This window comes from Protomyctophum bolini (genome assembly GCF_963924005.1).
Source record: "Protomyctophum bolini genome assembly, chromosome: 3".
In the NCBI taxonomy this organism is placed as follows: domain Eukaryota; kingdom Metazoa; phylum Chordata; class Actinopteri; order Myctophiformes; family Myctophidae; genus Protomyctophum; species Protomyctophum bolini.
In genome coordinates, this window is record NC_137864.1 from 42758198 (window position 1) to 42784437 (window position 26240).

The 26240-nt window shown below is 43.5% G+C and overlaps 1 protein-coding gene across 1 annotated transcript in view; it reads right to left on the reverse strand.

Moving 5' to 3' along the window:
- Positions 1–6881: 6881 nt before the first annotated feature.
- LOC308312448 (neuronal acetylcholine receptor subunit alpha-7-like) overlaps positions 6882–26240 on the reverse strand; it is a gene marked incomplete at both ends in the record, with an annotated part of 64872 nt that continues 45513 nt past the window's right edge. The window contains 6 exons of the mRNA XM_080759055.1: positions 6882–7526; positions 8640–8749; positions 12852–12938; positions 14849–15043; positions 24191–24358; positions 25203–25282. Of these exons, the coding sequence (XP_080615181.1) occupies positions 6882–7526; positions 8640–8749; positions 12852–12938; positions 14849–15043; positions 24191–24358; positions 25203–25282 (1285 nt within the window). The remainder of the gene's footprint in view (positions 7527–8639; positions 8750–12851; positions 12939–14848; positions 15044–24190; positions 24359–25202; positions 25283–26240) is intronic.

A 26240-nucleotide genomic window follows, 5' to 3' on the forward strand; every position in this document is an offset into this window, starting at 1 on the left:
TGCCTATATATCCGAACGCACCCCCATAGTTTCCCCAAACAATATGGGTTGGGCACCCATTTTGGTTTCGCAGACCTATTTCTTTCGGTCATGACATGACAGGACATGACATGACATGACATGACATGACTCCTAAGCACAGCACAGTACAGTACAGTACAATATAGTACAGCACAGCACAGCACCGCACAGCACAGCACAGTACAGTACAGTACAGTATAGTACAGCACAGCACAGCACAGCACAGCACCACTCACTTCAGACTGGTCTGATTTTTGCAGAACGGTTTTGTCATAGACATAGTAGAAGTCATACAGCAATTACAGCGACTATTATTTACAAGTTTACTCCTTTATTTTCTTCAAAACAATCATGTACAGTTAATTAATGTACACATTTCAAAGCATGTGGAACTGATACTGAGTAGAGAGGTACAGACCACAAAGAAAAAGACACTCGTATTGTAATCGTATTGGTTAAAGTTAACCAATATTACAACAATCGTGATCAATAGTGGCCTGCAAATCACAGTGATGTACAGCTAAATCATCAAACTGGCGTTTTGATCTGTTCTCCACTGGATTAATCAAGGAAATTATGAATCCGCCATAAACCCAATCATATTACCATAGATACCAACAGAATGACATTTTGATTATTTTAAAGATCATGGTTACTGCATCTTAAATATTGTGTTCATTTATATTTTTATACAGAATAAAAATGTCCTGGATTTTGTAATGACATTATCATCACAACTGTATCACTCTCCGCATTGTTCACAGTCAATATGATATATTTTGTACACCATAAGAGTCAAACTAAAATGCTACTCACAGAAACAACTCAAATATGTCCATTAGTTGTCAACATGTGTGTGGGTTTATCCCACCAAATATCTACACCTTTGGCTCTTTCGCCGTTTGCGTAGCCACGTCTCGAAGGTGTCAGTAGAGGTCCAATGTTCCTTTGCCCGTTGGGCCAGTGGTACAAATAAAAGCTTTGCAACATTGAACATTCTTTCACCTGTGTGAAATACTGTAAAACACTGGCTGCAACCTTCTGCCAAAATGAACCTTGACAGCTAAAATCATATGGCCTCTCACACCAGTCACAACATTACTGGTGGTTGCAGGAAAACAGCATCATCTCGACTAGCAGAAATCATATATTTTCGTCATTGTGGGAATCATATAATCTATTATTACATTTGGGAGAATTCCACGTCCACATATTTGTGCCCATGGAGCTCAGAACTTTGTGCGCCTGTTCAGGTGGCCAAGTTGTATATTATATACAACTAGTGGAGTATGCGGAAGTGCCGTTCACGCCTTTGTCGCCGCGATACGTCACCATCTTGACCGAACAAAGAAAGGAAAGGAAAGGTACTATGTTTACCCAGGGTAACTGGACTAAGCTCAATAACTTGTTTACAGCCAGGCCCTGCTCATAGAACATTTCATGGTAGGGGTTCAATGCCTTGCTCAAGGGCACTTCAGCGGTGGTAATTTTAACGTGCCAGTCCGGGGATACGAACTATAGCGACCTTCCGATATCAAGACCGCTCTGCAAACCGTTCGGCCAGCGATGTGGGGTCTGCGACTACTGGGTAATCACAGTGCGACTCCCCTACGCCCAGCTGAGATTTTGCAGTTCCCTTGCTCTGTGTTGAAAGTGAAAAGAGCACTTTTCTGTATCGCATCGAACTAGAACACCATGGATGCACTTGGATTGTCTCTCTCTCTCTCTTAATCAAGGAGAAAAAACAAGAACAAAATGGCTAAAGGTCACATCGTTGTCTGCCTTCGTTCAAAAAGTACGGTTTGTGTGTGCGCGCGTGTCTCACTCGGACACACGATATTGACGGAGAAACAACATGGACCGCGTGGCGTACGTTAAGACGCGGGCGCGCCGCGTGAGATTCTAGTCCTTATAAGACTGTAGAAATGAGTGAGACGCTGGTGTCAAAATCAAGAAATCTCGCTCTAACAGTCGATGTGTAGATATAATTAGTATAGAATCATGCACATCATGGAGTGCAATTCACAATATTACACAATCAACATTTGCCACTCTCCTCATCCAAATGTGGTAGCGGAGAGGAGGGCGACGTTGAGATAATATTGTGTGCCACTTTGGCAGTGAAAAAGGTCAAATTTAAGGCCTATTCATAGTCTGGATTTTCGGTGGTGATCTGACCACAGGTGAGTAAAAACAGAGAGAAGGGCTAGAGCGGTGGTTTGCTCTTCACCGCGGCTCGTGATGCGAAGCCGTTGTGAAGAGAAAACCACCGCCACCGCTCCAGCCCTTCTCTCTGTTTTTACTCACCACCGCTCAACGTTATTTCAGCTCCGGTGGTCAGCTCACCACCGGAGCGGTGGTCACCTCAGCACCGAAAATCCAGACTATGAATAGGCCTTTAAGGTGTTGCCATTTTTAGGGACCACATCCACTGATTCATCGTGACGGCAGATTAAATTTTTACATTTTAAGTGACCCATTTCTGCAGATGGTGCAGAGTCAGACACATCAAACGGTGCAGCTAGTGACACATGTCATGTCACACACTCCCCCCTCCATCCCCAAGATAGTCCACATATCTTCCAGACATTTGTATCAATGCGGGTGAGCGAGTAGCATAAAAGAGGTGGATGGCTTTTTTGTTGTTCTTTTTATTAACTGCCTTGCTTTGTCTTATAACCAGGATTAGCCTAGATATATTTTTGTGCTGTTTTTTTGGCTGGATCACTGCTTCCCATATGAAATGCTATTGTTTGCTGAATGAGATTTGGTTATATTTGGATTAAATTAGTTTGTTTAGTATTTTTATTTTTCTGTATTGGGGGCCAGTGAATTGTGCTGGTATGAGGATCATATGATCTTTAGCTGGAGTTGGCGGGTATAGGTACAGTGTGCATGTGCATGTCTGTATATGGTATATCACTGCATGACTGTAGTAATGCCAGGTAACACACACGCTGACTTCAGGTCAAAAATATCTTTTTTCCCCCTGCAATGTTATTTATTGGCTACTCTGTCTCACCTTGGAGCTCCTTTGACACCTTCTCCCCCCCAGTGGGGTTCGTAGAGCCATTCTTGTGTCTTTTAAATATTGACTACTTGAATAATGGGCTGAATGGAGGTGTGACTTTCACTCCCGTGGGGGAGAAAGGGTTCCAGCGGTCAGTTTGACATGAAACCAACAGCTAAATACGGTTTAATTAATAAATATGCCGGATTATTTGCAGATTATTTGCATTTAGGAAAAGTCATGGAAAGGGGAACGGTTTTAGAGCTTCATGGGCAAAGATTATCAACGTAAACATCTCAAAATGGGTCAGAAAGACCTCTCACAGTGGCCTGGGCCGGCCAAGCGGTCCAGGCACCTAGGCTGGTAATCCCCCCCCCCCCCCCCCCCCCCCCCATCTCTCTAAAAGTAATCAGGGCTGGTGAGTTGTGACCGATTGTGGGTGTTTGAGATTATAGTTTTGATCAACTCTATCATTTGAATTGTTGGCACTAGTTGACAAATGATATTTTTATTCTTTGGTGGGCAGACCACACACACCACAGATAGTATACTGTACTTACAGCGGGCTTCAGAATGTTACATTGGAGTCTGGAGCAGTGTTTTGATAAGAGGAACGGGGATGCCTATACACTGCTTGTCCCCTTGCTGACAGGCGCGGAAAGTTCTTATACCGGCAGTGGGTGCCCTCCTGCCCCGCCCCCCAGTGCGGGAGCGCACTCGCCTATTAGTTTGCATTACACAGAGCGCTATTTCCGAACGCGCCCATAGTGTCAGTGGGTGCTTCAGCCCTCAAGCACCCCCGGACTCGACGCCGCTGCCCTTGTGTGTCAATGTGCTTCACTCCGTGGTCGAATGATGTAGCATTTATACCCTCACTGCGTGTGGAGTGTGTGGCACTATTTTAGGACATTTACCTGGCAGGAGGATTGTCTGTTCAGTTCTGGGTCACCTCAGTCAACAACACCAGACAGCAGTGTGACTGTGAAGGGATTTCCCTGAGGTTTTTGACTACAGCACCTGTGTCCTGCAGAGCCTAAATAATCTTACATCTCTTGTCTAGACAATCGTCTGATCATCCTTGCTCTCTGTGTCATAGAGACCAACAGGAGGACTGTGCAAGTGTTGTTTAAGGCAGTGGATTTCACTGCCCAAACTGTTCCCGAATACGGTTGCCTGGTCCCCGCTGGCCATGATTCACATTGGCCTTGATTCTTCTGCACCCGAGTATGCTTCATTCAACTGTATTCAATGCTTTCACATTGCAGCGATCCGTATCCAAGTACACTTCAATCTGTCCCGAGACTTCCTCCATGCGGTCCCGGGAATGGTTGTTTGTATGAACTGCTTCCGGTAACGGTACCGCAGCGTTCACACTATACCACAACATCTGCCAAGTTGTCCCGAGTGCACAACCACACAAGAGGATCAGATTGAAGTTTTGGGTGGGATTAATGTCAGACACATCAGATTAATGGTGACACGGTTGAACACACATCCGTGTATAAATGTCAGCCAGTAATCCGTGTGGCATGTTGTTGTTTGCAAGATTACAGGAGGGAAATGTTTGCCTTTCATTATTAAAGTAGAGTATTAAAAAAAGCAAATGCACTAAAAAGCTAATCAGCAATACAAAGGCTTAGTATAAACACATCCCCAAAAGCAATGTCACATCCAATACATTATAGAACATTTTTCTCTTTTCTTTTTATTTCTCGTTTCTCTTTATTTTTTTTGGTAGGGGGATTTAGTCTGCATTTAGTCCAATTGCTACACCATTTCGATGTTCTGCAACCGACCACAAATCCGACACTGATCATACATGATCTCTCAAGAATATAACGACACCAATGTCTTCCGTAACCAACCATGTAACCTTGTTTAACGCAATAATGTTTACTAATAGCCAAAGTGTATAATACAGTAAAGATATAGAATATACTACTGTATATTTAGGGGGTATGCTGAACAGTGAAGCTGTTACAGGACCTCGTGGAATCACTGTGCTAATGTATAAGCTCAATTGACACATATAGTCAAGTATACTGTACAAACAAAATTGGTCTTTAAAGTCTTTAAAATCACAGTGAAATCCCTTTTCCCCCCCCAGTTCATGGCCCTATCTCCTCTCGGTCCATGACGTAAGTGTTGGGCTGTGAGACCGATGCAAATCAGGAGTTCCCAGGAGTTCTCGCGTACAAACGGGAGGCGAGGCGACAGTGAGACAGAAATGCAGAGGATCACTGTACAGTAAACTGTACAGCGTACAGTGAAGGAAGCGGTGAGCTCTACGGCAAACGGGACAGAAACCATGGTGACATATAAACTCAGCGGTCCAGGCACCTTGGCCCGAGTCTGGCAGTGTGCCGCGGGTTCAACTCCCGATCCCGACGGCCTTTACTGCATGTCACTCCCCCCCATCTCTCTCCCCCAGACAGTCAGCCTGTCTGTCTCTCTATAAAATAATATAAAATAAAGGCGAAAGCCGCAAAAGAAACAACATTTAAATAAAAAGACAAATATCAAATATCTTAACACTAGAACACTAAACCCAGGTGATTCTTATCCCGACAATTATGTGATTCTGGCCCGGGCCAGCCTAACGGTCCAGGCACCTGTAGGCTGGTAATACAGCCTGACAGTGTGTTGCATGTTTGAGTCCTGATCCTGACCACCATTGCTGTACTTTAATATATTTTGATATATTTTCGGTTATTAAAAAATACCCAGGTTTTAGTGATGTCATTAAAATTAAGGTTTAGCGTTCTAGGGTTAAGAATGGACTAGTGTGGTGCTCTTGTATTTTCAGTGGTGCTCTAAGGTGACAATCACGTAATATATTTATACATTTTAAGATTGTGTAAATTAGTCTAAATGAGTGACTTGTAGGACACTCGAACGACGCATGAATGTAGGACATAGACATGAAGGGCTATGTGGAATTGTCTATGATGGGGCTATAGAAAAAGTAGTGTTGGCCAAGTCTGTGTTCACACTGTCCACCTGTTTATGAATAAAAAAGAGCTGCCAAAAGCGCTTTTTCCTGCTGAAAATGAAAGATACTCCACCCCCCCCCCCCCCCCAACCTCACAACCTCACCTCACCCAGGGGCTCCGTCTGTGCAAAGCTCATTCTAAAGCTCACTTCAGGCTAAGTAACGGGCAATCTTCAGACCTGTTGAGCCGGCAATCTCAATCTCATAAGAGAGCAGACTCAGCAGACACAAAATGCATCGTTGGGCAGCCGATAAAAACAAGTGGCCCACATCATAATTATGCACATTCACATCCAAAAATGTTAACCATTCTCAACTTTTGAAAGTGCAGCAACAGCCTATTAGTTCAAAGGAGGACAGTGTGAACTGACTCGGTCCAAGATGGATCGAGATGAAAAGTGCATTAGTGAGCTTCTACATTATTAACAAGCCTCGACCTGCTACAGAGCAACAAGCTACCTACTGTATACACAAGGTGCGACTATACAGCTATAGGGAAGCCATCTTGAGATGGAGTATAGCCACAGAACCAACACGTAAAGATGTATTATTGACAAATATATTAAAACGGGGGGGAAATGTTTGGCGTCGAGGTGTCATAACTTGTAAACGGTGGATTTAAAAACGGACTGAACGTGGTTACAGAGTAGTAGTAGGAACAGTAGTAGCCTAGGGAGGTTTGTGCGGCATATCGTTTTTAGTGTTAATATGTTTCCTTTAGAATTAGCCAAGCCTTCCTGGGATCCCTCTAAGAAAAAGAGAAAAAGAAAGTGTGAGTGTGTGTGTGTGTGTGTGTGTGTGTGTGTGTGTGTTTTTGTGTGTGTGTGTGTGTGGGGGGGGGGGGGGTGGCGTTCATCCTTATGTGAAGTCTTTGGTAACGGCCTCTAAGAAGTTGGGAGCCGACATGAGGATGGTGAAGGTGCATATGATGGAGAAAAGGGAGAAGGCCACCAGGCACAGGCGATCCACCACGGCCGCGGCAAACTTCCACTCGCTGCAGACGGCCTCGCCCTCGTCCTGGTCGCGGAAGCGCTTGGCGATGTACTGCACCTCCTCCAGGATGCGGGAAACCTCGGGCACGTGCTCCAGCAGCAAAGTCCTGGTCTGGAGGGGGAGGTCGTGCGGGGACGACGACCCGTTCGTCTGGCTGCCTCCGAGCCCGCCGCCGCCGCCGCCGCACATCACCACGCCCGAGTCCGTGCTCGTGGGGGGGAACGCGGGGTTGTCCGTGCCCATGGAGTGGTAGCCAAAGTACAGGTTCATGTTCCCGTTGGTGGTGGTGGTGGTGGTGGTGGAGGTGGTGGTCGACGGGTTGGACGCCTGGCCTGGAATGGTGGTCATGGGGATGCTGGTGGTGCTGGCGTGGTGCGGGGCGGGGTGGCAGTACTTGTAGGCGTTGGTCGAGGAGGTGGCGCTGCTGGAGCCGGTGGCCATCTTGCGGTCCTCGCCGGGCTTCTTCATGCGGAGAAACCAGGCACACCAGTTGAGAAGGATGATCCGGACCTGGAGGAGAGAGAGATGACAGCGGAGGCAGACAGAATGTCAGGGACAACAATATGGATAAACAAAAAGGAGATAAAGAAATATGGATGAAGAGGTGGATGAACAAAAAGAAGAAATATCGGAATGTTCAGCATGAGAGTATGATTTCCCTCTGACTCACATTACCCTCGAGGCAATCTGGGAACCCAAAGCAAAAAATAAATAAGGAAAAAGTGTTTTTTTCCCCCTTTGAATTTGAACTCTGGGGGAACCGCCCCAATTCCCCGTGTAGAGACCGGATGTCGGACCGGCGTTCACTCTCCTTCAGCGCTCCTCTTCCGGTGGTGCGTCTTTGTTTACATTCCTACTGACAGCAAACTCTAGATTGCTTTGCTGACCGATTCAGCTGCGGAGCTCTGAATCTGTCTTGAGAGATTACCCTATACTAGACTGGATGGATGTCGAGCATGTCAATGATGCCTCGGCTTGGACAGTTTGGACAGCTCACCAGAACCTCGGCTTGGACACAGACAGTTTGGACAGCTCACCAGAACAAAGTCACAACACCACACACGGAGCAACTGTGAGAAGGATTGCATTCTGAGTGCGTTCTTTTTTAGGGCATATCTCAGCTTTGTTTAACTTTTTCCATTTGATTTCATTTTGCACATACAATATACAGTAATTTCCTTATAAAGGAGAATAAGAAAAGAATACCTGATGATCGGCATATACAACAGTAGGCTAATTTTTATAATAATTTAAACAAAACAAGAAAATAAAAAACAAACAAAAAATAATGAACAATTAAACAATAATAAAGAAAGAACGCTGAATTCAACTCTATATCATATTCGTCTTCAATTTGTTTACCGGTAATTATTTTATTTATCATTTTTGTATTTATCATTATTTTGTTTTAAATTGAAAAATATCTGTACAACCCTTTAAATCATTGCGCGCACGTGCACGCGTGTGTGTGCAGCAAAAATCCTGAGTGCTAGAGTGCTGACGTTTCACTCTGAGAGTGTAAACATTGTTGCTCACTCACATAACGCTCAGCATTTGACTCCGTACTGTACATAATATTATAAAGAATAAAACGTGATATTAAGAAGTCATGCAGCCGCCTACCCATTGGGGCATCTTCCCTCCCTGTGGGTCATGATGGTGGAACTGCAGAACCAGGACCGTGACCACCACGGACAGGCCCACGATCATCATGGTACTGGCAAAGTACTGGGCTGAGAACAGGAACACGGACATTATCATCATCATGGTACTGGCAAAGTACTGGGCTGAGGACAGGAACACGGACATTATCATCATCATGGTACTGGCAAAGTACTGGGCTGAGGACAGGAACACGGACATTATCATCATCATGGTACTGGCAAAGTACTGTTGTTTACAGCATGCACCGCCGACGAAGGCTACAAGCCGAAACGCGTACGTTGTGCATACTATACATATATATACATACTATACATAGCATACTATGCCAATTAATATAAACGAATAAAATGCCTTAAAGGACATGCATTTCCGCGAGTGCTGGTATTCTCTTTTTAGAGATTTCGTGAAAAAGTATACTGGGCTGAGAATATAGTAACACAGACAGAACATGAGATGTGTATTACAAATAAAGAAGTTCCTAATAAACTACACTCGAGAGAGAGTGTGGATATTTCCTTTTATCATCTGAACATCATTCCTAGAAGTTCACTTTGCATCTTTTAAAACAGGCCTGGAAATCCACCTTTCAGATGGTCCAAGGGAGAGGAAATGATACAGGGTGGTATTTTTCCTCAAAAATCAATAAATGTTGTTGTTACTATTCTTGTTATATGAATTGATTGAATGGGCCCTGAATGGAAACAGACTGCAAGGACTTTTTTGGTGCTATCCCTTTTGGAGTGTTTAACCATGAGTACTGTTTTAACATTCTGTCTAAACTCCAATACATTAATCAATCAATCAATCACAAGTATTTATCTTCAAGGAAAGTACTGTAGCATTGGTAAGCGCTGGCATTTACGCTGTCACAATTATTACATAATTGCCAGAGTCGTTTCCATTCATATCAATTCAGCTGTTGATAGACGTTTAGTTTTTCACGCACCACACACACACACACACACCTACATTAATTCACACATATGTAGTGTCAGCATCGCGACTTGAGGGCAAAAACCTTCATATTTCCGTCGTATACATATAACATTTCAACATAATTTGATTAATAAATGACACGGATTAACTTGAGAACCATTTAATTTAATCTTTCATCTATCACTTCTGCCTCCGTCTCGTCTGCAGTGTGTTGATGTAAGTGTCCCTTCCAATAAAGTGGACTGAGCTAATAGCTACTGGCTCCACACTACACCACACAGAGCTGAGCTAATAGCTACTGGCTCCACACAGAGCTGCCAGCTCTCATTACCTAGAAGCCCTTTCTCCTCTGCTGTCTTTAATAGCACTTTGTATCACCACCTGCCTCCATTCTCTCTCTCTCTCTCTCTCTCTCTCTCTCTCTCTCTCTCTCTCTCTGTAAACCATTTCTGCAGGATGCATATATTCCTCCAGGCCAAACCACAGGTGAGACCTTACATTGATTATTCAAACGTTTTCGCCTCACCAATTACCAACAACACTTTGTGGACACAATAAACAGAAGGAGGTTTATAACACCAGCAGCCACAGGTTGATTCCTTATTGGCACAATTAGTACACCCGAGTTTGTTTCTCTTTGACTATAACAATGTTTGTGTCAGTCTTATGTGTGATTAAAACATTGACCATACATGCATCTGACGTCCAGTCGTTGAGCCGGCGCGCCATGGGCAGTCAGTCTGAGATCCCTGTCCTGAACTGACCTCGGCTGGGTAATTGATTCTTGCTTTCATAGCCTTTCTCTCTCATATCTCTCACTGACATCACATCACACTGACAGTTGACCCATTTTGGGTGGGAACTGGGAACCCCTTTTGGTGTTTTAAACATTATGTTATAATTTAGCTATTGAAAAATAGGCCCCGTCCGAGTTGCAACTCGATATAGAGCGCCGCAGTCCCTCCCCCTTTCAGAAAAACGAGTGGCCCAGGAAATGAAAAACCAAATGCATTCTCCCATCGGCACTTCTTATTTAATTTATTTAAAGACGGTTACGCCGCAGACAAAGCCAACTCGGATCGTGACAAATCATGAGAATGAACACAATGTTTTGGGCCGATCAAATCATTAGAAAGAAAAAAAGAAAGTCAGGAGACAACACTATTTGTTTTGTTTGTCGTCTTATAAATGATTTGATCGGCCCAAAACATTGTGTTCATTGTCATGATTTGTCACGATCCGAGTTGGCTTTGTCAGCGGCGTAACTGTCTTTAAATAAATTAAATAAAAAGTGCCTATGGGAGAATGCATTGGGTTTTCATTTCCTGGGCCACTCGTTTTTCTGAAAGGGGGAGGGACTGCGGCGCTCTATAGGCACACGCAGAATGGTGAATAATGTTGTGGGGAGAGCATTTTCCCCCCAACTGAGATAACAGCATGAAAGCCCTGTTTTACGGTCAAAACAGTACTGTAGTAGTGTAATAATATCTACAGATTTTTAGGGTTTTCCAGTAGTGTATGTACAGTATATGGGATTGCTTGGGTGAGATCGGGGTCGGGTCTTCAATTAAACAAGACAGGGTATAATAGCAGTGTTGATCTGGGATTACATGTGGCCAGCAGTCTGGGACCAATGATGTACAGTATATGACGACATTCTGGGGCTTTTATTCGATTCATGCTGAGATCATACATGATGCTTGCAGTTCATCCGTGTTATTACGGTTAACACAGCGTTCGTCCAAAGGGGACAATCGTCCATATTATTTTATGGGCATATTATTTTATGTGGCCCGCCATAAATAATATGGACCATAAATCAAATTCATATTGTGTGTGTATAGAATTAATATGTGACCTTTTTACACCTGGTTACATTTGACTACAGTATACCAACAAAATAATATTGTTATGGTCCAAAGGTACATACAGTATTACAGGAGATGCCGTCGGTCGTAAGGTATTTTCATATTTTCAAAAAATATGGCCCCTGGTTTAACTCATTTTGGGGCGGGAACCCCTTTTGGTGTTAGCATTATGTATGCTTAAGCTATTGAAAAATAGCAGATCTACAAGCTCACGAGCTTGTAGGTCTGCTATTTTTGAAAAATCGAAGAACGACTGACATAGAAACATAGCTTTTTCAGAAAACTATCAGGATGTAGAAGACATTTTTAGAATCTGATCTCAGGTCAGAATGGGTTTTAATAAAATGATGAAACGCAGGGGGGATACGACAGACTCAGGTGTACGTTTACCTCGCTGCTTGGACTTTTGGGGACAACACGGCGGTAAATTCCCTTTTTCCACTTTATCGAGCAGCGAAACCGTTGAGATTGGGAGGATCAAATCTGAGCGAGTGCTTGTTGACCCTGCGGTTACTCCACAGTGCAGAAGAAAACTCTCTACCGTATTGGATGGGCAACCCATTCAGAGTTTCCAGGAGGAGGAACACTATACGTGTACCACTCATATAGTCAAAACAAAGCTGACAACCCCATGATTTATGTTTTGAAACATCTTTGATGTCAGGCATTAATTAATGCCCTCTCGGGGCCGTTGCTTTTAGTACATGAAAATAAAACTAGCAATCTGCAATATGTACTTTTTTTCTCCTTGACAAGCAAATTATGAATTGAGACAACCCTTGAGACACGGTTATTTAGAATAGGCTATATGTCCCATTGTGAATAGTGTGTGTTATTTAAAGGTAGAGTAAGTGATTTCACTCAAATAACCTTAGGTTTCGTTTTTGGCTGTGGGACCTAAGCCTTCGTCCAATCAGGATAGAGAGTCAAAAACGAAACCTAAGGTTTTTTGACCCCCAGGGGTTAACTGGGGACAGGGAGGAACTCCTTATATGGTCAACACACTCTATAGTAGAGAGGATTATCACAACAAAACAAAAAAATAAGTGATATTTGAATTAAGTGAAATCACTTACTCTACCTTTAATTATAGGCCTGGCCCTGTTGCAGTCCAGCCAAGACAAATGCACACTTGAACCTAGCAGGTTGATTTGCAACACCTTATATCAATAAGGAATAAAGACACCGCTCATCAAAAATAATTCACCCTATTCATTTACAATAATCGAGAAATGTGTTTAGTAATAATATTCATTAGTAGAACACATGGTTCCACATCAGGTTACCACATGAATATTCATTGTTGATAAAAAACAAGTAATGTTCAGTGGATATATGCGAGCAGAACTGCAGAAGTGCATCTTACCTATGAGAGGAACAGAGTCTGACGTGGCGGGCATGATTTCTGCTACCAGCAACATGAAGACCGTCAACGACAGCAGCACTGTGATGCCTGGAGGCAGATAGGACGAGAATGGGTTGACGTGTGTGTGTGTGTGTGTGTGTGTGTGTGTGTGTGTGTGTGTGTGTGTGTGTGTGTGTGTGTGTGTGTGCGTGTGCGTGCGTGGCATGTGCGTGTGTGCAAATGGAAGGTTGTTTTCAAAAAATTGCATTCAGTCTTTCTTCATTAATTTGTGTCACACCTAATGGCATTTTGGTACGATCTGCCACTTTGTCCGGGTGATTACATTGCCATGCTTACACCAGTGTTTTTTTTTAATTCATCTGGTAATGAATAGAATCTAGCCCGCACACTAATTCACGGCCATAATGTCAACATTAGCATAGAGCAATGAAACATGAAAGGGTTCACAACAGTCCTGGGATTTAGTGTGCAGCGGATGTAGACTGATCAGCTTTCATTACTCCTCCGTCCGCGCTAACACATCTGTGTGTGGGGTCCCGGGACCCCCAGGGGTCATTGAGGGAGTTCCAGGAGGAGCTAAATGATAGTTTGGAACCAAATGGACCCTTATGGGTCCATTGTCCCCTCTCAGAGTTAAATTAACATTGATTTTACAATATGAATTGGGGTCTCAGAGATAGAAATGCCATTACATGGGGGGTCTGTAGCCTAATGCATATCAAACTGGTGGTCCTTGAAATTAAACAGGTTGAGAATCACTGCTAGGGCTGTGTAAATCCCTGACATATCTTTTTCAAATGGGTGTCCGCGGGCTAATACGTGTCAATTTGGGGGTCCTTGACATGAAAAACTTTGGGAACCACTGGTATAGATGATATAATAATTATAAATATAGTATACTGTTTGAATATAATTATTGCCAATATCAAACATTTGTATTTAATTTAGAACTAGCACTACACTAAATATTTTCAGATAGGTGTCTGCAGCCAAAGGCATATCGTCCCTGTCGGCTGGAAACCTCATATTTATGTCCAAAGGCATATCGTCCCTGTCGGCTGGAAACCTCATATTTATGTCCAAAGGCATATCGTCCCTGTCGGCTGGAAACCTCATATTTATGTCCAAAGGCATATCGTCCCTGTCGGCTGGAAACCTCACATTTATGTCCAAAGCTGTGGCTTTTCAGGATGAAAACAAAACAAACAAAATAGCACATCAACTATTTAAAAAATGCGTTGCTTTGCGCTGCGTTTCGAGCTTGTAGATCTGCCGTTTTTGATAATTGTGTGACGCTTTTAGTATGATCAAGATAACATTTGTGATTACGGCTATTATGGCCGTTTTTAGCCGAAGGAGTGTTTTTCGTTCAAAACTAATGCTTGGAATGGATTCAGAATCATGAATCCTAGTTTGACATATCACATGCCACTTGAAGCCTAATGGAATTTTGAAAAATGTGCCTTATATAGGCATGTCAATGGTACCCCAGCTTATTATGCTAATTATGAAACATAATGCAAGTTAGCACCCGGCAGTTTCTAAATGCTGGGGACCCATACTCAACATTTCTAACATAAAACTTTAGGGCACTCAAAATGTCTGGGTTGACAATGGGGCTCTATATGGGCAGGCAAGTATATGAAAGTATGAAAAGGCTTGAGAGAAGCAGTGCTTTACTTCAGTGTTGATTTCGTCGACTAAACCGAAGACGAAAAATGTTCGTCGACTACATTTTTCCACTGAGGAAAACTAAATGGAAACTAAATAAAAACTAAGCGACTAAAATGTTAGGAAGGGACTAGTGGACAAGAGATCCAGTATAAGTAATTTCATTCACTTGGTTGCATGCTGAAAATAGGCTATTCTGAGTGGCCAAAGAGCATTGATCACGCCTCCAGGTCTTTAGTTTACTCAAGTTAGGGAATAAGACCTGGTACTTAAAACTAAAACCAAACTTTCCTGCATGCCAAAAACAACACCAGTGCTTTCCGTACCCAGTGAGATCTTCTCCCCGGAGTCGGCGGGCAGCAGGAACACCAGCAGGGCCAGGCCGGAGATGAGCACGCAGGGGATGAGCAGGTTGAGGCCGTAGTAGAGCGTCCGCCGCCGCATGGTCACCGTGAACGTCACGTCGGGGTACGGCTCCTTGCAGCAGTCGTAGTACAGCTCGTTACGCTTGGAGGGAACACCTGAGGTGGCGGAGAGATACAATAATGTGGTCAAATGTGGTGCATTTATGTAGCGCTTTTTGGACTTGGACTACTATTCACGAGTTGCGCCCGAGTTAGAGCACTTTCCCTGCTATTCGCGAGTTGCCAGAGTTATGTTTTCATTGTTTAATCCACGTTTTTTATCAGTTTTTTCCAATCCAATACGACACGCAAAGGGTTATGGGAAATTGAGTCCCATTGTTTACGATGGCGAATCTGCCGGAGGAAGAAGCCGTGCGCTGCCTGGTCTGTTGTTGTGATGGCCGCTATGGAATACTTTTCTACACTACAACAAGCGATTATACACTCAGGAGTGAAAGTGTGCATCAGTGCATCAGTGTGCAGCAGCAGCAAGCATGCAAGCAGATTGAGCAGTGCAAACTTCCAGTTTAAATAGCTGTTATGAAAATGGAATGAGTGTGTGATTGGTTTGATCATGTGAATGAGAACGTGATGCTGAGGTGGCCCAATTAACGGTCAGCAGCAACTGCACTGAGTTTCCTGACTGCACTTGCTCTGCGCATGTCTCTGACAAGCGCGATGCTCATACACTGATGGCGGAGGAAACCATGCAAGGCACTCTTAAGAATGTGCAAATGGAACATTTGGTTCCATTTGTACACTAGTCAGAATTACATTAACACTGAGGTGCACATTGTGTACTGAGGTGCGTGCTAAAATGTAAAAGAGCCCAGCTGGAACCAGTTAGATGACATGATTAAAAAAAAAAACTCAAATCCAATTAGCCAATTAGAATAGGGGAGGATCTAATATGGATTGAATCCATATCAGATCCTCCCCTATACCAATTGGCAGATTGGATTCGTATTGTATAGTTGAGTGAGTGGTCTGGACCGTGCTTTGAGTCATGACAGATGTAATGTAGGATGAGGAACATTTTATTTTCTAACTCGGTCATAGAAATCATATATTATAGATGCATTTTTTTATTATAATTTGTTTTGCTTCACTTACTGGCATCTGAAATAGAGAAACTCTGATGGAATAAACTCTCTTTCCTGCCCGCTGTGTACAAGTGGCTAGAGCAGCCACTTTGGAAACAGAAATTGTTGAATTGAAACACTGACACACACATAAGTCTAAATTGCTGGACATTTTAAATCAGTCTGACAAGAAGCAGGGATAAAACATATCAACCACCACCGGCGATACAAATGAATGACCAAAGGGGGATATATATATATATATATCAAGCATCAAAGAGGTCCCCCACCTCCACAGTAAATCCAACACTGGGTTTATTAAAAGCGGCTGATAGAGTGGAAATGACAATCACATCGTCACTTAAAACATCCAATTTGCCCCGTCATCCATCCAAAGCCTGCATGCAGTCTTAACTACTGTACAGTGTCTATCGCCACTGATTAATACCAGCTTGGTATGTTGTTCTGGCCCGGTGCAATCTGTCTTGTTGAGTGATTCACGGCACTAATGAAGTCTATCTAACATCACCTGGGACCTTATATTGGACCGCATGGTGAAAGCTAAAGAAAAACACAAAACCAATTTCACCTTCCCCTTTCCTCGGCACTGCCTTGCCCGCCATTTCTCTCTCTCTCTCTCTCTCTCTCTCTCTCTCTCTCTGTATGTGTGTGCGCGCGTCTTTTTCAATATAATCTAAGCACGTCTTTGATGGATTACACAATAACTCCAAAGCACGCATATTCGTATAAATAGTTTTAGCATTTACTTGATTAAAAAGCTTTAAATATGAGTGTGTGTGTGTGTGTGTGTGTGTGTGTGTGTGTGTGTGTGTGTGTGTGTGTGTGCGCGTGTGTGCGTGCGTGCATGCGTGTGTCTTTGCATGGACCTGAGCTGTCTGAATTCAGTTTGGGCATCATTAACTAATCTCTAATCAACTTTTGCAGTGCGTTGGCCTGTAATTGTCATTTAATTTTCATAGTAGATCATCTCATTGTAGTTCATGTGAAATGACACAGAACCACTTTCAGTCTCTCTCTCTCGAAACGTGAAGCCGAGCGGTGAGTAATGTCACCGCTTGCAGAGATTTGATTTGATTGTTTTTAAATTGAGTCACATCGAAGCTAATTTGTGAAATACCGATAGCTGCATGCTCGTTATTTTTTACCACTTGAGCCACAGCCTACCGGTGCCTGTTATGGGCTATTATTTCCCCCAAAAAATAACAGATCTACAAGCTCACAATACACCACACAACGTGACCAGCTATTTCTGGCAAATCGATTGGGTGTAGACGGAAGAAAAGTGGTCCAATTACAGTTAAAACTCGAGGTCCGTTTTAACAAGTCTTGAGGGTTTATGTGGTTAATGCATTTTTTTATATTACGAGCTTCATAATCATATACCTCTCTCTGCCAATCAATGTCTTCTTTAAGTCTCTCTAATGTGTGTGTGCGTGCGTGTGTGCGTGCGTGTGTGCGTGCGGGCAGAGTGATGTTTTTAGTCACCATGCCTGTGTGTGTGTTTCTGGCATGGCTTGGTGCCCGGCTGTACCCGAGGTAAGTGAACCGTCCCAGTGCCAGCTGTCACCACACAGAGCCCCGGTCCACTTTTGCAGACAGCTGGGTACCTTTTGAATGTGCGCTGTCTGTGCACGCAGCCGCACACGTGTGTGTGTGTGTGTGTGTGTTTGTGTGTGTGTGGCCTCAGACCGACACCCAAATGTGATTTAGAGATGATTTGAGCTCTCACTACCACAGAGAGACGTGTGAGTGTGTGTGTGTGTGTGTGTGTGTATGTGTGTGTGTGTGTGTGTGTGTGTGTGTGTGTGTGTGTGTGTGTGTGTGTGTGTGTGTGTGTGTGTGTGTGAATAATGTGTTGAGGGGTACAATACATTACAATGAATTACTTGCTGGGCACAGTTTGGTAACATTCAGGTACATTCAGTCTCTCCTCTCATGGTTGTATAAACCTGTCAATGCCATGGCAGAAACTGTTCCGTTTAGAAAGTCGCTGGGTAGCATGCAAGCCAGGAGAATTAAACTACTGTACTAGGGCACTGCCAACGACACCCAGCCAGCCAGCAAATTAGTACGGTGGGAACACGAGGACGTCCGACGTTAAATCTGGATGTACTCAAGAAAGACGCAGGAGCCCAAAGCACCAGCTAGCACAAGCTGGCCAAATGTATGGAGAAAACCGGGATGATGGGATTGAAGTGACGACGGAGGGCTCGTCTGAGGACGACCTCTGGAGAGGTAGTCGGGAAACGTGCAAAGGAAGGCACATGACACGTTTAACCCATTTTTGGCGGGAACCCCTTTTGGTGTTTATAACATTCTGTTCTACTTTAGCTATTGAAAAATAGCAGATCTACAAGCTCGTAGCGTGCCACCGAGTGGCGCCCTATGAGCTTGTAGATCTGCTATTTTTGAAAAGCCGTGAAAATGTGGCGCAAATCTTTGAATATATATATTTCAGAGCGAACATTTTTAACTAAAATATTGGCTTCTGGGAGGGGGGTCCCTGGAACTACATATTTTGAGATGGGGGGTCCGTGGCCCAATAGAGATAATTCTGGGGGTCCTTGACATGAAAAAGGTTGAGCACCACTGACATAGAAACATGGGTTTTTCAGAAAAATGTTAGGATCTAGAAGCCTTTTTTTTATCGACCTCAGTCCAAAATGTGTTAATACACCTAGATTCCTGCAGACTCCTCCATATGGCAGTGGGACCGCTGGGGCCTTTATACCTCTACAGCACCACCGCTTGAGCAGGATCAATACATATTAACACGGACACATAAGAGCCTCCACATCTGCGCGCAGCGCCTTCTAAAGGACATTGATTGGTCTAACACTCCAGGGGATGTGACATGAAAAGGGCTTAGGGGGGAGGGGGGGTGGTGGTACGCACAGGGGGAAGAAATCACTATTTGTGTCTCTCTGTGGGTTTCCTCTCCCTCCACCCTCCCTCTTTCTTTCATCACAGAACACAGGGCTTTTGAAGTTTGGGTGTTTGAGGTTGCATGAAAGAAGTGTTACACCCTCAAGACTGTAAAATTGTGGAGAGACCGATTTTCAATTCCATTATCAAGTCCCACCAGGAGTTGTATCAACAGCTCGAAGCATTATGAGCCGTGCTGTATTGTATTGTGTCCACATAATGGCATTAACACATACACGTACACTGATGTTGTATATTACACTAGCCTACTGCATAGTTAGGCCTCCACAGAGCTCAGTGTTCACCTTAACACCTCAAATGAATAGTATCCCTATAGAGAGGGTGTGACATCATCATCAAACCAGGACGTTATGTGGGAACGCCTACTGAGTGCCAAAAACTACTTTCTGGCCTTGACAGCCCATACATCCAAACAGAAAAGTCCAATATGATTGCATTAAATGTCATTAAACTCGCTTTGACACTCACTTTGCCACTCGATTTGCCATTCACTTTATGCATGTGCATTCCCTCTATTCTGGGGGGAACATTTACAACAAATAGCAGATTCCATCGTTCCAAGTAGGCCAGTGCCCAACGGGCACCGCTGTAGAGGCCCCAACGCATAATATCTGGGTAGGCCAGTAACCCGACGAGGCCCCGCAGGCACAGCTCTAGTTTTTTATAATTGTCTTATACAGCAATGATTAGTTTAATGATTAGTAGTTTATACTCGACACTGTGTCTGTCAAATTAGTTTTGCTCGTCGTCCTACCCGGCTTGTTTAATCCACTCAAAAGTATTAGAAAAAATGAGAATTGCCTCACTCTGCCAATAACTCTTACAAGTAGTGACAGCAACCAAACAATCACACAGATTGTATTTTATTTAAAAATATTACCCATTAAGAAGACATTTTGAGATCTCATGAGAAGACCTGGATGTTATACCTTCTCATTTAAAAAAAAAAAAGCTCTCCTTGAGCAACAAAGTGGTCTGAATTCTCTGATCATTGACCAGCATTCTAGCTTCCCAGATCGAATCACTCAGGAATATGCGTCTGAAAATATCCCATCTGTCCATGATGTACAGTGGGATGTAGAGATCAAGAGCATCCAAATATCCCATCTGTCCATGATGTACAGTGGGATGTAGAGATCAAGAGCATCCAAATATCCCATCTGTCCATGGTGTACAGTGGGATGTAGAGATCAAGAGCATCCAAATATCCCATCTGTCCATGATGTACAGTGGGATGTAGAGATCAAGAGCATCCAAATATCCCATCTGTCCATGGTGTACAGTGGGATGTAGAGATCAAGAGCATCCATGATGTACAGTCTGTCCATGATGTACAGTGGGATGTAGAGATCAAGAGCATCCATGATCACGACTGAAGAACCGGCCCAGATACTAAACTCATCGACATGGAGTACAGAAAGCCACAGGAACAACCTGAGAGGGCTCTGACGATATCTCCACAGTACAACCTCAGTGACGTTTTACCAAAGTTGATCCTTGCCCATTGGCAGGCAATAGAGGTGTTAATTAAGCATCTGGCTATTTCTACATGTTACTGGTATAGTACATGACATGGTAGCTGGATGACAGGCTGCCATGACAGCGCTTCGAACAAGGTACTGTTAATGCGTATACTGTAACTGTACCATACAGCACTGCTGACTGCTGTCATGGGGACAGAGTTGGAAATTGACTCTCATTCACCCACCCACCCACCCACTCACTGAGTAGCCTACTTGTGCTACTAACTAGAGATGTCCCGATACTGTATCGGTATCGGAAAATTATCAGTATCGGCACTTATTTGTCATAGATCGGGTCATATCTGTATCGGCTAATATGCCAGTCTAAGCACAGATCCGACACAGGGGTAATAAGAATACTGGAGAACTCGGGTCGCCGACTCTTCTTCATCTTTGCCGAGATTGGAGAACGTGGAGAATATTCGGCAGAATCTTAAGAAGATTCGCCGCGCGACGACTCTTCTTCAGATTCTGCCGAATATTCTCCACGGTTTGCCGACTTGTCTTGAGAAGTCGGCAAAAAGGGTAAATCCGCCGAGTGTTCTTGTTACCGGTAATAAGGGGTTGACACTATGGCAGGTAAATAAAATGTTGGGGCATGTGGAGTTTGCTTTGGAGTTGCCCCAAACTGCAAAGTGCACATTTGAGTGAGGAGTCTGCTATAAACACAACATGAGATATAGCTATAAACACAACAAGAGATATATAGCTAGATAGCTATAAACACAACGCGAGTTCACTGGTTATCGTTATTGGTATCACAGAAATGGAGGTATCGGACATCCCTATTACTAGCTACTATGTTTTATATGACCTTTTATCGTTGCTGCTGGGCAATCAATCTCTGTATTTAATCATTTTATGCTAAACTAATGTCCTACTTTGTCGTATGTCACGCCAAAGTATAAAATACAGCCGAACTCCACGTGCCATCTACTATACTTGCTGAATATTATATTAAATTCATGCCATACATCAAAATAGGCGGGTTATAATCATATGTTCGATCAGAATATCTAGGAATTAGAATAGAAAATGGGTAAGGAAAACCTTACTAGCCTTGAGATTATCATGACAATGTCATTCCTTGAAGGCTTCCATACAGGGAATAATGATGAATGATGTGAAAATAAAAGTTCTTTACATTTTCAGTTCTTTACACTCCCACTGATATCCAAATTCATACGGAGCAACAAGCATGCAAAATACAACGGACTACATTTCAAAGCCAAAAGCAATTATAGCATTGCCCTTTACAAGGCTCTTTATTACAGCTCCCTTCAGATGAGGGCTGTACTGTAGATGAGGTCAGAGTCAAAACTCTTCAAGACAATATTCTTTGAGACACACATTACTGCAGCTAAAACAAATTGGTCAGCTCAGAAGAAAATACTGTGGCCCCTTTTCCACCTAAAGAACCTCTAGGTTCTAGAACTGGTTCCGTACTACATTCTTGGAAGCGTGGTGCTTTCACGGAACCCGCGGCCATTTTTTGGACCAGCTTTTAGGGTTCTGAAACAATTCATTTTCAGTGGAAACACTCTGAACCCTGAAATAAAAACTGAACCGGTTCAACCTGGTGGAAAAGGAGCCTGTGAGGGCAGGATTGCGGGGGCCATGAAAATGTAACATTTCCACCACTTTGGCCTCTCTTGGACAACCAGATAATACAATAGCCTACATCCTCCTAGCCATGGTTCACATGACGCTCGTACTTGGCTTAGCTTCTACCTGTTTTACGTGATCGCTACATTTACAGTGTAAAACGTGTACGTAAACATTCAGATTTCAAATATAAAGTACTCACCACGTGGGCCACAGGTGTTAGAAATTAGCTGGGACATCAATTATAGCATTGCTGTTTAATAAATGGCAGTTTTATCCGAGCTGTTTTTTTTGCCATTGGCTTTCAGCCACGCGCCCTTATTTGTCGCGAGGAGTGTGGCACTCTGAAACACTGGCTGTGATCGATATATAGGCATGCTGTCATGATTATGACAGGATGCTTCAGGGCTAACATCCTCCCTGCCGAGGAAAAGGTATTTATACCGATCTCTGTGATGCATATGACATCGTCAACCAACCAATGCATATTACAAGACCAACTGGGATAACCCTGTGGGGACCTTCTGGCACAGTACTAAACTGGAAAGACCCTGTGGGACCTTCGTGCTAAACTGGTTTGAAATCCTACTTAACCCATTTTGGACGGGAACCACTCTTGGCGTTTATAGCATATGTCATGCTTTAGCTATTGAAAAATAACAGATCTACAAGCTCATAGCGCGCCACCGAGTGGCGCGCTACGAGCTTGTAGGTCTGCTATTTTAGAAAAGTCGTAAGAATGTGGTGCAAATCATTGAATATATATTTCCGAGCGAACATTTTTAACTAAAATATTTGCTTCTGGGGGGTCCCTGGAACTACATATTTTGAGATGGGGGTCCGTGGCCCAATAGAGATAATTCTGGGGGCCCTTGACATTAAAAAGGTTGAGCACCACTGACATAGAAATGGGTTTTTCAGAAAGAAATTAGGATTTAGAAGCCTTTTTTTTAATCGACCTCAGTCCAAAATGGGTTAATTGGCAGGGTCTGCTCCCGTCTATAAGTAATTACACATCTGAGCAGACATTGACACGCAGAGTTCCCCCAAGTCTCCCGAGGCCTCTTCGGCTTCATCATCGTCATCATTCCCGACGCTCCCACTGGAGTTGATTATGGGAAGCAGCTGTTTGACCGTAATTCTTGCACATTTACATATTCCGTGTTCACCGGGAGAATATATTATTCCAAAACGAGCACAGAGAAAGTGCATTGGACAAAATCAATGATTAGATGTGCCAGAATTCAATTAAACAAAGACAAAACTCCAAGTAATTGTTTTTTCGAGCCAATGAAGAATAATTAAAAGTCAGTGATTTGCGTCAATCGAAAATGGTAAAAAGCTCAACCCGAGCCAGAAATCTTGGTTGTATTCATGTACTCTAAACCCACATTACAGTAAAACAATTATACATTCAGCTCATCTAATTGATATAACTTCAGGCTGTAATTGGTAACATTAGTGTCGTTTGTATTTGTTATTGCCTATTCTCTTGACTCTAGTACTTTTAGAGCATATGAAAAATATGCACGATCTGCAACAAACACTATTTCTACTGGCTTGAAGCGGCTTCTTTCTGTACTGGCTTTCTGGCTTTTCTTTCTTTTGGGCGGGAACCCCTTTCGGTGTTAGCATTATGTTATGCTTTAGCTATTGAAAAATAGCAGATCTACAAGCTCATAGCGCGCTATGAGCTTGTAGATCTGCTATTTTTCAATAGCTAAAGCTATTAGATCTGCTATTTTCAAAAGATTTGTATACATTTTGAAAACTTGATATGGGACATTCTGCATAATGAGTACTTGGGAAGTACATTTTGAATTCTGGACTTTTACTTGTAATGGAGTACTTCTATATTGCAGTATTGGTACTTTTAAAGAAACTGGGAGTACTTTTTCCACCACTGTCCATCTGACCCTGCCCGTATGTCCTTGTTAAAAAAGAATATCCCACGATTTTGTAACCCATTTTTCACCCCTGTGTCAATCATCTAATGTGATCCTGGGCTCTACACACCCTCCACCAACCTAGTCCCCATATATGGGGGACAAGGGGAGAGCAACGGCGTATGTCCTTGTTGTTCTTACCCACAAGGTCCCACTCTCCGTTGGGTATGTAGGTAGAGATGTCCACCTCCATCATCTGGAGGTCCAGCAGCCAGCCGTTGTGGGTCCAGGAGCCAAACTTCAGGTCACACTTCTGCACGTCGAACGGGAACCACCGCACGTCAATGTAGCAGGTACTCTTCAGGATGCCTGGAGGAGGGGTGATGGGAATACACTGAGGAAGTTTGCAATTGATACGCAATTATGATAACGATCATAATGAGGGTTGTTAACAAAGGTTACAATAATTCTGTTGAATTGATGATGAGTGAGAGAAAGGAGGCTGATGATCAAAGTGGGTGAAAGTATTCACGATGATGCCAACAACGGTGACGCCAGGACCGTGGCAAAATGGTAAATGGTGCATTTATATAGTGCCTTTATCCAAGGCACTTTAAACTACATTGACCCATTCACACACACATTCATACACCGATGGCAGAGGAAACTATGAAAGGAACCAACCTGCTCATCGGGAGCAATTAGGGGTTCAGAGTCTTGCTCAAGGACACTTCGACACAACCTCGGGGGGAGACCAGGATGGAACTGGGAACATGGCCACCAGTGTTGATTTTGTCGACTAAAACTATGATGAAAAATGGTCGTCGACTACCTTTTTTCACTAGCGAAAACCGAATGGAAACTAAATGAAAACGAAGCTACGATGACTAAAACTAAGACTAAATATATTGACAATTTGACTAAATGAAAACTATTCAAAAGACTGACTGTCGAAAAAAAACTTGCTGTCAAAATCAAACAGGGTAAAGCCCAACACACACCAGGTGCGCAGCGACACAGGACAGGCATTGCCGCGGCAACGCCTGGAAAATAGAACAGTGGCGTATCGGAGCGTCAGGCGAGGCGTGAACGCGCGTCGGACGCCGCCGGTGTGGGATAGGTTCATTGAAAATAACGGAGGCGGCTGTTTTGACGCGCGGCGTTCGCAGACGGTGTGTGGGGCCCTTAACACATCAGGGTAGATGGCTCTCACCTGGTGGTATGTACTGGCAGGCTCCTGAGGCGTTGACCAGGACGTTGGTATGGAAGGTAGCGTCAAACCTCTCATCTGCACTACAAGGGGAGACGTACACAAGTTGATGTGAGTGAACAACAGTTAAGACGTCAACCATTACTGACACAAGAGAGGAGGGAAGTCAATAGGGAAATATAAGGGAAATGGAAAAACCAGAGTCATTTATGAATTTTCCAGGCAATTACCTCTCTGGTTCCCAGAGGGAATGCTGGTGAAGAATCTCATGGATATCAGAATGAAATGAGATGAAGGGCGAATGACAGTAGGCTATACATAACATAATGCTGTCGCATCACAGATATTGTGTTGAATTGAAACTCACGCTGATCAGACCAAAGTGTACACTGCGCTTACAGCTACATCACAATACTGTATACCCACCCAGACAATGAACCAATTCCACCCACACATTGTACATACACCCACACGATGTATACCCACACACCACCCATCTGCACCACCAGAATATGTTCCCACACCACCGAAATAGCATTCATACGGTAGAATACAGTAATACTCCACCATGACTTACCTCAAGATCATGTGAGAAAGAGAAAAGAATGATGCCACATGCTATGAAGTAGAATATATATGAAATGGGTAAATCCACAGAAGAGAGACAGAGAGCAAATGGAAAATGACCGTATAAAGGTGAAAGAGAGAAAGACAGACAGAGGTAAACACTAAAAAAGAAGGGTGTGGAGGGATCAGTATAATATCTGCACAGTGTTGTTAATGTTATATTGATCATCATCTCATTCACTCGTCAAACATGGCCGTCTGACACCGGGGACATGCCCTTCAGACACATGAGTATTATGAAAGCATCACTCAGTATTATGTACACACGTACATGCATGCACTATTGCAGGCATGGCATTTACACCTTACACATACAAATCAAAGCATAGGCTATGTGCATTACAGTCACACCATTCGAATCAGACAATTTATACCCTGCGCACGGACGGATAAATAATCTCCGACGTACGGTGT